This window comes from Sycon ciliatum, chromosome 3 (assembly GCF_964019385.1).
Source record: "Sycon ciliatum chromosome 3, ocSycCili1.1, whole genome shotgun sequence".
Taxonomy (NCBI): Eukaryota; Metazoa; Porifera; class Calcarea; order Leucosolenida; family Sycettidae; genus Sycon; species Sycon ciliatum.
In genome coordinates, this window is record NC_088645.1 from 41,497,246 (window position 1) to 41,515,196 (window position 17,951).

The window sequence follows — 17,951 nt, forward strand, 5'->3', positions numbered from 1 at the left end:
TACTATGGGTGGACCATGGCTCGGAATTTTATAACAAAACGTTCAAGGAGTGGTTGAAGAAAAACGACATTCACATGTACAGTACAGAGAATGAAGGAAAAGCCGTCGTCGTTGAACGTTTCAACAGAACGCTAAAATCTCGTATGTGGAAGCACTTCACCGCTCGCTCGACCAACGTCTACATCGATGTGCTGCAAAAACTTGTCAACAACTACAACAATAGTAAACACCGTACAATTGGGATGACCCCCATGGAAGCCTCCCTAGGGAAACCGATTGAGCAACTGTATGAGCCCATTGCGGATGAGCCTGTCTTTCAAGTCGGAGATAAAGTTCGCATTACAGTGGAAAAAAGAATGTTTGCGAAGGGATACACACCCAACTGGACCGAAGAGGTATTTGTGATTCGTAAGGTTCTCCCCACTTATCCGGTCACCTACAAAGTGAAAGACCTTGCCGATGAACCCATCACAGGAAGCTTCTACAAACAGCAGCTCATGAAGACTGCGCAAGCTACATTTCGAATCGATAAGGTGTTGAAAAGACGTAAGGGTAGTTTGCTGGTCAAGTGGAAGGGATACCCCGAAAAGTTCAACCAATGGGTATCGCAGAAAGAAATGAGGTATATTTCCAAGGATAGTAGTAGAGGGAAACGATGATGCAGTGCACAATGCAGACTACTGCAAGAAATCTGCTTTCTGCTGTTATTGCTGATCGACTGGCAGAACAAGGTCATGTAGACCTACCACAATGTGTATCGTCGCCGGAGTCGAAACCATCTCGGCTTTCTAGAGTTTTGGTACGAGTGTGTCGCTTAGTCAGGTGCAGTGGATCGAGATTTCAGGTGCTGATGCAGCAACTGTGTTTCAACTCCAGAACGGGTCGTACCCAATTTCTTACATTTGCAAAAGAACTATTTAAAAACGGTATCAGCCATGTTAAAATTGTGGCCCTGTACTTATTCAGCAGCGAGTTAGCGAACATCTGTATGGAGAATTCAACGGAACTGGGATTGCACTATGTACATCATGTCATGACCTGGCACTTAGATTACATGACCACCAATGTTTCGCCCTGGTTGGCGGAAAAAGGAGGTTGGCAAAGTTTTGAAAACACCCTTACACACGACTTCAACTGGTCAAATCGCTCAGTATGGACTCATCCCCGTTCAGCCTTTTTGGCCATAATTTTTCTCATACTAATGGTTGAATGGATGTGAGAAAAAATTCCCGGTACAGTAAGATCAAGATGGACTCCTCAAGCAATGCCACCCCATCAGCCGAGCCATCAACTGCGAGCAACAGCGAAGCCTATGAGAAAGTGAAGGGGCGTTTGAATAAAGTTAAACTTACTCAACAACTACTCCTGCTTGCACCAGTGCTGTTCGGAGCCAGCAATGTGGTGGCAGAGAAATCCACTCAAACCTCACCAGCCGAAAGAACAAGCATCATAACTACATTCATACTGGCCATCATATGGACTTTAATCTCATTTTTATGTCATCATTGTGAGCATAAATTTACGCAAGTATATAAGCATTTTCTCAAGCTGGGGAAATATATGCCCGCAGATACTGAACTTGATCAATTTGATGATATATGGACTATGCTGCGCACACACTGCAAACCAAAGTATGTAGGGTAATATTTTATGATGCGATGAAGATTATTATACCGCACAATGCACTATATCCTGCAATATAATTGAGGCACAAGCCTGAAATATTTAACAAAAATGTAGAGTGTTGGAGCCAGCTCCACACGTCAAGAAAGGAGGAATATTAGACAGAAGAATGGCGGGGAGTTTTGCATGAAAATGATGAAACATGTTCAATGTGGGGTCCTGCCCATTAAATGTCCTTGTGACCATATGCAAGTGTGGCCATGCCATCATCCATTATATACCGCTTGCAGTCGAATGGAGACAATGCCACCTTGGTGGTTACCTCCTCAAACACTGTGTGGCAATGTGATCGGAGACCCGTCATAGGCCTGGCAGACACACGATGACTGAGCAGTGCATCTACATAGTCCTTGTGGGTGATGGTATTTGCCAGGACTGCCTTCCGAACACCCTTGGCCCGTTTGGCCGATTCCTGCCCGATGTAGGAGTACATCTTCGATCTTAGACCTACAAACTCCACCATGGATTTCCCACCAAGCTCATCTTTGAATTTGCCAACCACTTTCTTATTGGCAGAAGTGTACTGAGGATGGTCAGTGGGAAAGTTGCTGGTGTCATACAGAGACAGATCCATCTCTGCATAAACATCACCGGTGGTTATGTGCACAATAACAGAGTCGGTGTCGGTGTACAACAGCCGGATTCTGCTACCGTACTGCTCCTTCAGCACATCGTAGTAGAAGGAGTACATGTGTACCTTTGACAGGTCTAGTATCGACATACCCACATAGACCGGCTTGTTGAGCTTGATCTCAGTGTGCTGCTTTTCTATTCCGACAAGCCCGTTCGGGAAAATGTCGTGCCGCACATATGTAGGCTTGCTCACTGCCCTCAGTACCTGCTCCTCACTTTCTTCTCGCAAGAGATCGATGCGTATTCGATTACGAACGTTCTCCATCGTCTTGCCAAAGACTGAGTTGTTCATCAGCTGCAGCACACAAACAGGCAAACATGACACATGAGAATCATATCATGCCATTCCTTCACATCAGCATATTTTTCAATTAGCATACTCCACGTCACACTTGCACCATACATGCAACAACAAAAAACAACAACAACAACATACAAGACTGCACACAACGGTTGCATTTACCTTGTAAAAGCTCTTCTCAAAGTCGGTTGTAGCCCTCGTGCGAAGTGCAGTGTTCAGATTGATGTAGGGAGCCATCCAGGCACTCTGCTGAAATCCCAACACCTTGTGAACAGCGGTCACCACCATGCCCAGACGCGAATACAGCTGCAGTGTACGGTAGTGTAACACATACTTGGACTTGGGTAGGAGACTGGGTGTCAACTTGACTCCATCTACGGCTGACACTTTGAGCTCCTCCACAAGTGCTTGTTGGTATGGTGATAGCTTATCTGAGAATGTTCTCATCACTTCCGGTGCGAGTGGATAATCATTGAAGTAGTGGTGCAGCGAAGAAGGTACCTCAAGATCACACTCCACAATGAACCCAGTGCTCGAATCTACAGGGTGTGCCAGTATCTCGGACAGGTTCTTGTCACACCAGGCAAACTCAGACGTCGGCATACTCTGGCACATAGCCCAGCCATACAGGTTGTTGGCATCAAGGTATAGCAGGTATGATGTGGGCTCGGCAGGATTGTACTGATCCATCGTTGGGTTGTTGGCCTTGCCGTACCGCTGCGACGCCATTGAGATGCCCCCACGTAGACCGGCTTCGACAAACAGATGCATGTCTACATCCGTGAGCAGCTGCAGTTCAATCTGGGTGAACCGTAGTAGAGCATCCCATGCATATCCTACATAACACCATACAACACACCAGAACACAAACACGAAAGTCAATACACCATGCAAAAAGTATAAAAATACACCGACAAGAAAGCACAAGAATACTAACAGAGAACACCATCTAAAGGAGAGAATGCATTGGACAACAACAAAGACTGATGAACATACCTGGGAGAGTAAGGTAATGGGCTGGATCCAACCCATACGTCTTGTATGCCGTCTTGCGGAAATGCTCAAAGACATCTGCTAGAAGATAGACATCTGTTTGCAAATAGAGGTCATGATAGGCCTCCATTGTACTGCACTCAAATGTCTACGAAACAAAAACAAAACAAAAAACCCAAAAAAACAGCAACGCACGCACACACATGCACACATCCATACACACAAGCATCCACATATCCACAGATAGAGAGCAATGAGTACAAAAAAAAATGAGTAGAGCACATCACAACAGCATTCAAAGTCATAAGTAGAGCACAATACAGAAGGCACAAGCTGCTTACCTGCCATACGTTCTGAGCATGGGCATAGTCGGCATCACTGATACCTTCTCCAGTCAAACTAGACTCAAATGCTGATTTAGGTGGCAGCTGTGTCTCATCAAACCGAGCAAAGGAGTCCATGTACTCGTAGGGGTAGACACCCTTACGCAGGAGAAGGTCATGATGGGCCAATGTACGAGTAAGCTTGAAGGCATCTTCCGGAGTGTTGCTCACCAACGAGTCCAGAGAGGAGTTCAAGAAGGCCATGGAGTCGATGAAGCGGTACTGGCGCCACTTGAATGAAATATATTTCTCCATGTTGTTGGCGATGACACTGATCTCACCAACCTTCTTAATCCGCTTACGCTGGTTAGAGTCCTCGTACTCCACCTCTTCAACCTCGGTCATACCAATGTGGGCGATGAGGTGGTGAGCATCGTACCCTTTCAGGTTGTGAAACACAACCGGAATGATCTGGCGATCTGGGTAGATACTCAGCTGAATATTACACTGGTAGTGTGCAGCACCACGGTAGTTGCCTGTACAGATATTCAGAAAGAGGGGAATACACAAACATAGTATACATCTACAGTGAAGGTGATACCACAGACAATACAATTCAATACACCATGATAAAACACAGATGCAAACAGCTACAAAGACACGAAAATGCACTATACACATCATGCGCATATCTACACACAACTGCAAAACAACAAAAATAAACAAAAAATTATAATACTTAGCAGTGAGATTATCATGATCACGAACACGATCTTCTCCAAGTACTTCATCACATATCCAGCAGTTGACTGCGTTCTGAAACTCAAGCTCCAGTTCTGCCGTCATGCGAATTGGCCTGATATCAGCCAAATCCTCCTGGATACTGCCTTCCAACTCTTTGAGACTGTCGAAAAAGTTGTGAATGGCATTCTCACTGCAGTCGTCAAACTCGCCACGGACTTCACCGTTGGATCGGATGGCAGCATATCTACAAGAGCATAAAAGAAGAGGGAAAGTAAGAATAAGTGATTTTTTTGAAAAAATGGAATCACACAAAATGCACATACTACAACACGAACACAATTAGGGGAGAACAAGACAAGAAGGAATAACAGGAAGCACTGTGGAGGCATGAGTACAGCAAAAATTAGTCAAAAACAACACCAACAACAAAACATACCTGATGCTGCATGGTACATGACGGGCTGTGCGTACAGTGCTGCTGCCATGCTGTTCCTCCATCGGCTCAATGATGGCCTCCGTATCAGCGTAAATGATATATGGAGCCACCATCCTGTGCTTCAAATTTGTATATTTGAGGATGCTGTCCTTTGCTGTGGGCATGACGACTGGCACGGGCTTCATCACCTGACATCTCTCGCTGTGATGCTGCAGGGAGTCTGCTGTTTTGTGTGCGGAGAGGCATCGGAAGCAGTAGTGTGTTGCCCGCTTGTTCTTATTCTCACATGCACGACTGAAGTTTTTTATCCATGTGAAGTGGTTGTCATGTAGAAGCAGGTTGATGGGAGTCTCCTGTCGCTCGCTGAGATACAGTGGGTACAGATTCCCCTCGTACCCAAACACATTGATTGCAAGACCATTCTGTATCTCCACTTTGGATACATCACGGAGCGTTGCAGGGAACATTACACCGTCGAACCGCAGCTCCTCCACATACTGGGTGTACTTGGATGCACGCTCAGCATGCTGCTCGACGGGGTGCAGCGCTGACAACAACGCCCACATCAAACACCTGTCATCGTTGTTCTTTACGTTAATGATGGCCTTCTTTTTTTCTAATTTCGGCGGGATAGCAGCTGCACCACCTACAGTACACCACAAAAATACAACGAAGGCTTTGCTCAGAGTAACACCACATCACAACTACACCCTCTCGACAATCACGAAAAACTGTACATCTGGTACGAAACATACGTCTACAACTTTCCACAAGAAATTCGACAGGCTTCGAACAAACACTGTCGGATGAACAGAAACTCACCTCGAAGAGGAGTGTACTTTGCTGTCGACACATCCAGCTGCCTCACTCGAGAAACGGTCCAGTTGGATCCGTTCTGCACCCACTTATCAATAAGACCAGTGATCCTCGCCACCATCGTCTTGACTGCACTATCAATATCCCCTTCGCTGAGGATCCGAGCCGGTCTACTTCTAAAAAACGGGACGGCAGACGTACTACCCGTGGCCGACTCTCGTGTCATCTCCACCCTCAAAACTAAAACCACCTTGAAAGGGTGAGACTGAAGCTCCTCGAGCAGAACCTGTCGGAGCTCGTCATGATGGCTGCTGAAAAAGACGAGAGGATCAGTGCCTGAACCTGGCAAAGAAAACTTTTTCAAAAAACCACGCACGGCACTCGAGGTGGGCTGTCTGGGCTGCCTGGATCGTTTTGCACTTGGCTCCGCCATCGTCACGTCACCTCCAGCACTGCCTACAACATACTGAGGAAAAAATCTCCCCGTACAGCGTATATGAGGTCGATCACCCTACAATGACACGTGTACACCTTGTGTATGCGTCTTTTCCGCAGGGCCACTGAAGGTCGCACGCTCCGCGTGCTTATGCGCGCATGCGCAATATGTCACTGCACATCTACGATGTGCAAATCAGGGAGTAGTACGTATTTTACTACTCCCCTGTGCGAATGCACCGAACGTGCACAAGTGCACGGTCGCCACGGAAAAGAACATGATGACATTTATGACATGGCAGGGCCAAAGGTCAAACCCTAGGGGGTCCCGGGGCCAGACCAAGCGCGCCCGATACAGTGTGCCTTATTTAACCCAAAGGTCAAAGGTCAAACCCTGGGGGAAGTCCCGGGGCCAGACCAAGCACGACCGACACAGTGTGCCTTATTTGGCCCAAAGGTCAAAGGTCAAAAAGTGGCCCAGAACCCGCCCCGCACTAACTACTGTGCCCGCGTGCGCCGGCCAACCCATGCGGAGTTGCACACTCTTGTTTATCTACTCTTGATCGTAGCCATAGAGATACTAATTATGGCGACTGCCAAAGTCCGCGTGCACGTGCAGCGCGGAGTGCAGGTGCAACAAAAAGAAAAGCAATAATAATTTGAATGCAGAACAAAACAGAAACTAGCAATCTGCTGAAGTGAAAGACTAAAGAATTGGAAAACAGTGTCTGTCAAGGGGTGCTTGCACCCAGCGACAGGGTGACAGCACACCCTGTCAGCGAGAGTAAGTTTCGCCAAGTAGATCGTAGCGGAGTTGCCGCGGATGGCGATAATGCAACGGATCAAGTACTAGTAAGTACATGTACATTGCAACCAAATTAGTGTGTCAACAATTCTACTTATAATAAATTAGCACGATTCACAAGATATTCCGCTCGTGAACATGTCGTGGTACGAACACGCATAGCAATTACTGTATCGTAAAATGTGTCGACGTAGACGTAACAGATATGCACTCGTGATGTAACAGATCTAACAGACTAACAAATAAATATTACACTCGCGAAATGCATAGCAGTAATACGCACCGCACCAATATTGCAAGCGACCTAGCAGGTCTTAACAATACTGCCCTTGCAGCATGTGACAGTTCTGTACACAAATCGTAACTACAATACACTAATAGTATCAACGTGCAACATGTGACATGTGATAGTTCTGTACACTTGTAATAAAGGTCAAATTTAAGAAGAGCAGTACTAGACTAAATGGCTGAGCACTGAGCAGATGTTACTCTATTGTTTTCTGTCACGGGCATACATAGCTGCCGAGATCACGAAGGCAGCTGGGCTTAGAAATGCAGATACATGTAGGTGGGAGGCAGACGTGTATCATAATTTTTTTATGATCCACCTTGTATCACAAAAGAGCCAATTTGCGCATTGGGGAAATTTTTTTACGAACTTTAGGCATTTGGATACAGTAGTAACACAATTATTATGAAGCTGTTTGGTCAGTCTGTTGAGGAGGAGCATTTTGACTGCATCCATTGCATGGGGTAACATAAGCAAGTGTCTTGTGGGAGGTTTTGCAGGACTTCCATCAATATCAACAACAGTCTCAACAGAACATAAATTCAGAGAGGGCCCCAATGCGCAAATTGGCTCTTTTGTGAGAACCTGTCCTATGGGCAGGTGAGAAGGCATCTCTGCCTATTCATTTGGTGAAGTAAAACAATACAACAACAACAACAACAACAACAACAACAACAACAACAACAACAACAACAACAACAACAACAACAACAACAACATACACACCCCACAGAAGACACTGACGTATTTGGATGAAGAAAATGTCGGGCCATTTTTTTCTCGATTTATCACATTCAGCTACTTCTAACTTTTTTCCGTATGAATACATAATATGTGCATAGTCAATTTACTGTCAACAATGTCATTTCATCACTGCTCGGCTGAGAACACATTACCTTCGGGAAATGGAAGGCGGAGTCGCTTGACCGGCCGAAGAACATTCTCTTCGAGGCCAGGCGAACTATCAGTAGAGGAAAACACACCAAAAGGTCTGCAAACTTGCAAAGGCCTGAGTCGAAACATTTGCATGGTACGTCACCACCCAAGGCGTATCCCTCCCCCCCCCCCCCCCCCCCCCCCCCAACGCACACACACATACACACATCCCGCTGGAGCTCACCATGAGTGAGACACACCATGAAGGTCACAAGTTATCTGCTCATTCTTGTGAGTTGATAACTCTTGAGCATTTCACACGAGTGTGGACGGCGAACAGTGACCAACATGAACGGTACAAAATAGGCCTCAGCAGTTTGGAGAGAAAGTACAGCATTCTCTAAACAGAATGAATAATGAATTATACATTTTATGGTAAAGGGTTAATTGAATACGTACAGAGCTAGTCTTTGAAACCCAGAACTGAAAATAATACAAAAGAAAATGTTACAGAAATGTGTGAACGCCAAGGACCATACACATTCTACAGCAGGCACTAAACGAACATTCGCGGACAAGACTATACGAATACTTGTATACATGCACGGACAACAGCGGAAACAGAACTCATATGTATAGAAAGCAGTGGGTGAGTGAGTGAGAGTGAGAGAGAGAGAGAGAGAGAGAGAGAGAGAGAGAGAGAGAGAGAGAGAGAGAGAGAGAGAGAGAGAGAGAGAGAGAGAGAGAGAGAGAGAGAGACAGAGACAGAGACAGAGAGAGAGAGAGAGAGACAGAGACAGAGAGAGAGAGGGAGAGAGAGAGAAAGGGGGGAAGGAGAGAGCTGGAGAGAACATCCTAAATCCCATGGACCAACATTGGCACGTGGTTGTTTGCCTATGCGACAAGGACCCACGCATAATTGATAATCGATAGTCATTCAATAGTGCACTATATGCGCTACGCTGATGAAAGTAGTGCTAGAGTAATCAGAATATAATGGTGACTAGCATTGAATCTCAAAACGAAATACTAGTAAACCCAAGAGAATATTATCCTTGCTGTAGGCCGGAAATACGCCCATAGACTTAGTATAAAGTCGCGAAACCTATCTATTCAACAGGGCAAATTGTAAAGTCTAGCACCCGAGAGCATGGTGAGCGGGGATCTAGTGGGGATGGAGTGGGGGAAGGGGTGGGGAAAGGGTGGGGCGGGCGGATGGAGGGGTGGGGAGGGAGTGGGGGGGGGCACGTGGACAGGGGCAGGTACAGAGGAGGGATAGAGCATCCACATTGCGGGGGTGGGGGACGTGGATCGGGCAGGGGCGGGGGAGGGAGTAGAGCCTCCACAACACGGCGGTTGCATTAGTGGGACTTTGATTACGGTACGCCTGTTCAAGGCCTGGTTCTAGAAATCCTACATGCGCTACTACCGTTATACCTCTCACAGGCCGTCGATCAGCATCGCCTTATCCCTAGGTGTGTTGTACAAGTGTCTAGACTCAGTCTACAATGAACACATCAGTCACACACGTACTCTGTGAGATGATGTCCGGTCTCAGAACCCCATCATCAAGCGTCAGAAGGAGGAACAGGAGGTAACTGCCACCGCCAGCGGCAGCAGTAGTCTGTATGTCAGCACCAGGGTCTGTGATCCCTAGACTTAGCATGGCCAGCAGAGACAAGTACCCAGCGGAACACCAAGGTCTGCAGACCGTCCATACATGTACAGGCCAGCTAGCTATGATCCGTGGCACGGTAGCTTGTGCGTGTGTATATGTCCTGCAACATAGTGAGAAAGCCCCGATGAACGTGACGAGAGTTTCTGGACAGCGATCTCGGGAGTGCGTGTGTGTGTGTGTGTATGTGTGTGTTTCTATGGTAGCCATGGTTGCTCAGCTTTCTGCACTTGCACCACTGCTTGGATCCGTACACACACCATTGCCAGGACTGCACATACTCGTACAGCCTGCATTCTTTTCTTTGGTTTCGGTCTTTGTTGGGTGACCCTAACCACTTGCATTGCTGCAGGTTCTGAGGGCAGCACCGGGTGATTGGATTTCCGAGACTGGGCGGCTCAGGTCGAAGAAGCCATCTTCCTCGTCTTCAGCCACCGAGAAGCTTGCCCTATACCGCGAGTGCATGCTGAGTGCATGATCTTCGCTCAGCAGGGGTTCAGTTCTATGCATATACGCCTTCTTGCTAGCGCTAGTCGGCCCTCGATTGGAGCTCGTTGCTTCCTCGTAGATCGAATCTGAGTGCTGGTGGTCGCCCAATGGTAGGTTGGAGTTAGCATAGATTGTAGTTGATTGGTCAGGCTTGTATCTGTCCAGGGACACCCAGGGATCTTCGTAAGTCCACGTCTCTGGCGATAGGATCTGCGTGTCCATGTGTTGGACGTCAGTCGTGTAGCACGGTGACTTGAGTGAGTCCAGTGTTGGAAGTGCAAGGCACACATCCTCTCGGTAACTCTCGGCAGTGCACGGCCGAATGGCCTGCGCGAGATCCCAGTGCGTGTCAGCGGCGTCTTTGGCCGTCGAGTACACACTGCACTGATCATCAGGTGTGAGTGCATGCCCTGTAGAGATGGGTATACTAGCACTGAAAGACACGGTGGGAGTGGCTTGGTTAAGGTCCATCACATCACCATATACAGGTTCAATCACGTCGGACACGTCGGCTGTGCCGGAGTTCTGCCACTGGACTACATATCCTGATAGGTCAGACCCGCAAGTGTCTCGATCAGTCGCCCACCACTCCTCCTCTTGTCCATCAGGAATGCTTTGCTGGACAGACTTTCCCACTTCCAGAGTTTCCTCGCCGTAGATAGGATTGACGGTCATGGCTTCATTGTCGAAAGCGTCTTCCTCGTTGATCGTAGCTTCTGTGACAGCAAAACTGAACGTACTGCACTTGCTCATTCGGTGTAGATGGTTGTTGCCCTTCAGTTCGCCGTCTTCCTCGATGGGCAACATTGATGATGATAAGCTCATCTGTATGTTGCCTGCTGATTTTCGCTTGTGACTTGTACTGCCCGAACCCGGTAGAGGGCCGCTGCCGCAGACATCAACAGCACACTTGCTTGCTTCACCACCACCGCTCACTTGCAAGGAGGATGATGATGTGATCGACACCACGGGACACTCGTACAGGTCCGCTGTGCTCTCAGCACCACCACCACCACGACCACCACCCAGCACACCATAGGCATTGGCGTTGCAGGCGTTGTAGACACCCTCCACCTTCTTCCTGCCAGTGTTGCTGCGCTGCTCATCATCTGCATAGCCGTACAGATCTTCATTGTGTTCGCTGTTGCCATACACGTCCTCGGCCTCCTGGCGTCCGAATGCATTGGTCACGGTGTCGTTGAAACTCTCGTAGAAATCTTCTTCGGTGAAGCACATGGTCGATCGGCGACTGACCTGGGATGATAAGTAGTCATTTACGTCTGAACTTGTGGAGGTAGTCTGCTCCGGGATCGTCCTGTCAGGTAGGTGGCTGAGTGACGTGTCTGCAATAGCCGAGCCTATGCCACCGTTGGGCGGATGAGATTTGGAGAAGGCTGCACTATATCCATGTGACTTCCAGGTCCTCAGCTTGGCCCGGGCAAAGTCGAGAGCTTCGTACACCTCCCCATTGCCCTGTGCTGGCTTCAGGCTGGGCAATTGATGTTCAGGATGCTGCAAGCGTCTCAGTGACTTAATAACACCACGCGCCGCGCCGTTGTTCATGTATACTGGATCTGTTACAGGCGGAAAAGAAGGCAGGATACATTCACCATTCATATGCATGCACATACATACACAGACAGACACACAGACACACACACACACACACACACACACACACACACACACACACACACACACACACACACACACACACACACACCCACATATGCCCCAACCCCACTCACAAACACACGCGGATGTACACACGCACACATGCACACCCATGTGCATGCCCACATGAACAAAATGTACAAAGCATTTTCATCACATGCATTCTAACACGTCTGCTACCACAGCTGCCGACAGTATCCTCTCATGCTCATATCCAATAGCCAATGGCACTTTGAACACTTATACATGGACAGCAGCAGACACAAACATATACACACTCGTACGCGTTTATGCTTGCAACCCCCACCCACCCACCCACCCGCCCACACCTACATGTCCAAACAACATGGACATCCGTACGTGGACGCATGCACACACATACATTTACACACCCAAAAACACATGCGCACACATGCGCACACATGTGCACGCACGCACGCATGCACACATGCAAACACACGCACACATGTACACACACACACACACACACACACGCGCACACACACATGCACACACAGACACAGACACACACACACAGACACATGCACACAGACACGCATGCACACACACACACATGCACACACACAGACACACACACAATCAGACAACACTCACCTCACACACACACGGTATGCCCCCACATGAGCGCGACCCAAAACAGCGTCGTTGACTTCAGCGTCCCCCAAAAGCCCCATCCCCATAACTGGACATCCCCAAAACAGACCACCCCGTCAGCGCGCACGCTCAATACAGGTCGACTCATTTACACTCAAACCCAAAAGATGGACACTCGACTTGTCAAAGACTCAAATCATGATCAACTCGAAATGGCCAGTTCAGTATTGAAGGGCGATATTGCCTGGACTCAATTTATAATCAACTCTAGAAAGCAATGATGAACTAAAAAAAGCAATTATCGACTCAAAAACACCAGTTCAGTATTAATGGCGATATTGCCTGGATGGACGTTAACAGGTCCAGATACAAATAGGTTGTAGTCAACTCTAGAAGGCAATGATCAACTCAAAACAAGCAATGATCGTCTCAAAAAACAGTTCACTGTTAAATTTTTTGGTTTTCCGAAAATGGTAATCTGCAATGGATTGTCATTAAAACAGAAAAAGAAAAAAATAAGGCACCCATTTTGATAGTCCAGGGGATGGCCCACGCCTGGTAAAGAGAAAAAAATAGAGAAGAGGTAAATATTCAGAATTTTCGCTTCGCTCATCTTCCCTTCTTCGGTCCTACGTAACCACGAACCTTCCAAGTTGGAAGGTTGGTTTGCGCACTGGAGATGTGTTAGAGCTAGGTCTCGGGCCGCTGAATGTCTCAGTGGCCTGTCAGTTTCGTGCCCTATTATCGCACAGTCACTTTTTGACTGTTTATCATCTTGTTACAGTCGTGGATAGTTGCTGCACAACTCGTTCTCATGTGTTTCTTCTCTTTTTTGCATATCTTTTTTAGGAACAGGTTTGCTCCTGATATCCACCATGGTAATACTAACATCAAGAGTACATAAAACCGGTTATGCACTCTTGCTAACATGAGCCTGCACATTATGGGTCACGTGTGTAATGAGCTGGCTTATATTCGGACGTTAACGTAATTGGTCGCGCCAAAATGGGGCGTGCAAGAGATGAGACGAGCTGTAGTGACACCGTGTCACATTAGGTCGCGCTGTACTGGGGGTGCTAATATGAACACGCGCCGTTTATGGTTGCGCTGTTTTGGGTGTAAATCACACACACACACGCACACAGACACAGACACACACACACACACACACATGCACACACACACACACACACATGCACACGCACACACACACACAATCAGAGAACACTCACCACTGCCCTTGGAGTCATTCTTATCACTCTTCAGGGACAAAGTGGCCATCCTCAACTGCTTCCATTTGCAGGCTAATATAGCAACGACAAGCAAAGTCAGACAACTGCCTGCTCCTGCACCAATGGCTGCCACAGAGCTTGATGTAGTTTGTACATTGTCTGCATCGGTATCAACTGAAAACACACACCGTTCAAGCCAGGCACAAACTTAGTCGAGGGAAAAGCAGCCATGCGCGTTCGTCTGTTCCCTTCTTGCCACTTTCAAGGAAACCAGCCATGAAAAAATATCACCCGACATCTGCACAGCCTAAATGCTATATCTCGCCTTTCTGGTCTACTGACACTATATCTGCACACAAATTGTATTCCATCCTGCTCGAATATCAATAGTCGATATCATGTAATTAGGCAAATTTGCCTGTTTGTTCTTCGACTCTATAAAATAAACAAAAAAACAACAAAAATAATAATACTAAGGGGCCATCCGCAAATACCGATATTTATTTAGAAACGAAAACTAGTCGTTTCTCTTCAACCCCCCACCTCAGAAACAAACACATACAAACGATGCATAGTATTGTTGGGTATTTCACAACAGCCGACAGGACAGCAGACGGACGTAGCGAATCGAGTTCTGGGCAAGATCGTCAGTCAGTCGAGAGAGAGGTTTCTTACTCACTAGCACAACTGACAACGGGAACAGGTAGGTTGATGGGAACGACATTTATTATAGACGACGAGACAAGAGACCAAGACGAACGAAACGACTACATTGTGATTATTGAAGAGAGAGATTATTGAAGAGAGAGAGAGAGAGAGCTCGACTGAGAAACAACGCAATATAAAGGGCCTGGGTAGCTCTGGCAAACATGGGCGCGCAAGTAGCTACCCAGGCCAACGGAACGAACGGTGAGTATGACGTAGTACGGGTGCATGCAGGCCGGCCAGCTTAGGAAAGTTTGTAGGTAAGATTGTACAGGAGGAGGCACTTAACAGTATTGATATTTTTTCTTTTTTTTCTGGCCGTGCCCACACATACAAACTGTGCATCGATATTTTTTCTTTTTTTTTCTGGCCGTGCCCACACATACAAACTGTGCATCGATATTTTTTCTTTTTTTTCTGGCCGTGCCCACACATACAAACTGTGCATCGATATTTTTTCTTTTTTTTTCTGGCCGTGCCCACACATACAAACTGTGCATCGATATTTTTTCTTTTTTTTCTGGCCGTGCCCACACATACAAACTGTGCATCGATATTTTTTCTTTTTTTTTCTGGCCGTGCCCACACATACAAACTGTGCATCGATATTTTTCGAGAAACGAACAGGCGCTCAATACCCTCCCCCCCCCCCACCCTCCCCAAACGACTAGTTTTCGTTTCTAAATAAATATCTATATTTACGGATGGCCCCTAAGGGCGCATCTTGCATACAAAGATGTGCGCTTGATTGTGCCGCGGCTATCATGCACACACATGTGAGAGGAGATAGCGATACACTTACCTATGCAACTGTCACCAGAGGCTACAAAGCCCTGTACGCACATGCAATTGAATGAACCATTGAGATTACCACATACTGCTTGCAGATGACATGTGTGTAGGCCAAGCAAACACTCATTCACATCCGAGCAATTCTGACCATTACCGGTAAACCCAGCCTTGCAGACACAGGAGAAAATTCCCACGCTGTTGTGACAAGCGGCATTCGCGTCACACGGTGAAACTCTTGAGGAGCATTCGTCTATATCAGAACATACCGCACCGCTGCCAGAAAATCCCGGCCGACATGAACAAGAGAAGTTACCAGGTCTATTGTGGCAATCAGCATGCTGGTGACAGCTGTTGTCGGACGCGTTTTCACATTCATCCCGGTCTCGGCATTCCACCCCGGAGCCAAGATACCCTGCTGCACACGAGCAGGTGAATCTTCCTGCACTATTGGCGCACTTTGCATTCTTGTGACAGTTATGCGTGCCCAGTTTGCACTCATTCAAATCCGTACATGCCGTTCCATTGCCCGTGTATCCGCTGTTGCAAGTACAGACGTAGTTTCCCTTTTGATTGTTGCATGCAGCGTTAGCATGACAGTCCTGTGTACCCAACAAACATTCGTTTAAGTCCGTACACACTGTTCCATTTCCAGTAAATCCGCTATTGCAACTGCATGAATAGCTTCCGTTTTGGTTACGGCACTCCGCCGAGGCATGGCAATTGTACAGCCCGAGTGCGCATTCGTTCAAATCAACACAATTTGAGCCATTGCCACTGAAGCCATGCTTACATGAACACGAGAAGCTTCCAATTGTGTTGCTACAACTTGCCCAAGTATGACAACTATCAGTTCCTGTTCGGCATTCATCAATATCCGCACAAGATGTTCCATTGCCTGTAAAACCTTGCAAGCAGCGGCATTGAAAGCTGCCAATCGTATTGGCACACACTGCTTTCCCATGGCAACCATGAGCCCCTGCTTGGCACTCATCAATATCCCCGCAAACTTTCCCGGAACCTCGAAAACCATCGTCACACGCACATACAAAACTCCCTACGGTATTGCTGCAAGTGGCTCCGTCATGGCAATTATCACTACCCAATCCACACTCATCTTCATCGGCGCAATCAGTGCCATTACCGCTGAATCCCCCGTCACAGGAGCAGGAATGCGTGCCAAGGTGGTTGCTACATGTAGCATTACCATGGCAACTGTGCGTGCCAGCAACACATTCATCAATATCCGAGCACAGCATGCCGTTGCCAGCAAATCCCCTTGCACACGTGCACGCGTACGTGCCGCGGAGGTTGCTGCACGTGGCGTTCTCATGGCAACGGTCCACTCCCAGCGCGCACTCGTCGTCGTCGTGGCACTGTATTCCGTTCCCATGGAAACCAGCCCTGCAGGTGCAGTTGTAGCCGTGGAGCGAGTCTATGCACACAGCATCAGCATGGCAAGTGTTCAGCTGCGGTGACAGGCATTCGTCTATATTCTCACAATGTGTTCCATTACCGGTGAAAAACGCCGCGCAAACACACTCGTGTGAACCCACTGTGTTCTGACACATTGACCCCGTGCTCTGGCAGCCGTGTGTTCCATTTGAACATTCGTCCACGTCATGGCAATACGAGCCGTTGCTTTGGTAACCGAGAAAGCACTGGCAGAGAAAAGAGCCTGCCGTGTTGGTGCATGTTCCTTGCAAGCCGCACGGTATCCCCTGAGGCTGCCCGGTTTGCTCTGTCGTGGAGACCACTGGTGGGAGCGTGCCTGCTAGTGTTGTGGGTGAGTGCATTGTGGGTGCAGACGTGACTGGGTGGGTGGCTGGCAGTGACGTAAGTGGGTCGGTGGTCGGTGGCTGTGTCATGGGCGAGGCAGTTGTCGGTCCTGCGGCTGTGCTAGTGCTGATGGCGACGATCGTGCGTTTACATTCATCATAGTCTGAACACGTCCATCCATTCCAGGAATAACCAGCACCACATGTACATTGATAACTGCCATGGGTGTTGGCACAGGTCGGCGTTGCTGTGCCCGCATAGCCACTGGATCTACAGTCATGGCCTCCCTGGTCACATTCATCCAGGTCTCCGCAGACCGGCCCAACGCCATTGCCGGCTTGCTGTGAGGAGGTGCTGTTGGTGGTTATGTTGCTGATGTCCTCGAATCCAGTCTGGCATTTACACTCGTAGAACCCGTACGTGTTCTCGCACACTGCATTCTGGTCGCAGTCCTGAACACCACTGCTACATTCATCAATATCTGTGGGAAACACACACACACACACAAACACACACACACACACACACACACACACACACACCTCAGACCTGCCCATCGCGGAAGCGATGATAGCGAACAGCTATGTTAGACATAGCAACTTGTGCTAGGATTACATCATTCAACAGCTTGCAAGGCTGATGAATTGACCGCCACTGTT

At 47.9% G+C, this 17,951-nt stretch overlaps 2 protein-coding genes across 2 annotated transcripts in view; both read right to left on the bottom strand.

Annotated features, from left to right (window-relative positions):
- Positions 1–1,454: 1,454 nt before the first annotated feature.
- Positions 1,455–6,403, bottom strand: LOC135813102 (uncharacterized). The gene is made up of 7 exons (XM_065326320.1): positions 5,936–6,403; positions 5,114–5,759; positions 4,673–4,921; positions 3,952–4,516; positions 3,614–3,758; positions 2,780–3,453; positions 1,455–2,611 (listed from the first exon to the last, which is right to left on the bottom strand). Exons 1-7 carry the CDS (start codon positions 6,360–6,362, stop codon positions 1,850–1,852), a joined length of 3,468 nt encoding a protein of 1,155 aa, XP_065182392.1. The 5' UTR covers positions 6,363–6,403; the 3' UTR covers positions 1,455–1,849.
- Positions 6,404–9,645: 3,242 nt separating this feature from the next.
- Positions 9,646–17,951, bottom strand: part of LOC135812243 (uncharacterized) — a 31,228-nt gene continuing 22,922 nt past the window's right edge. Inside the window, exons 8-10 of the mRNA XM_065325586.1 lie at positions 15,527–17,773; positions 14,020–14,193; positions 9,646–12,072 (exon numbers count right to left, since the gene is read on the bottom strand). Of these exons, the coding sequence (XP_065181658.1) occupies positions 10,340–12,072; positions 14,020–14,193; positions 15,527–17,773 (4,154 nt within the window). The 3' untranslated portion in view covers positions 9,646–10,339. The remainder of the gene's footprint in view (positions 12,073–14,019; positions 14,194–15,526; positions 17,774–17,951) is intronic.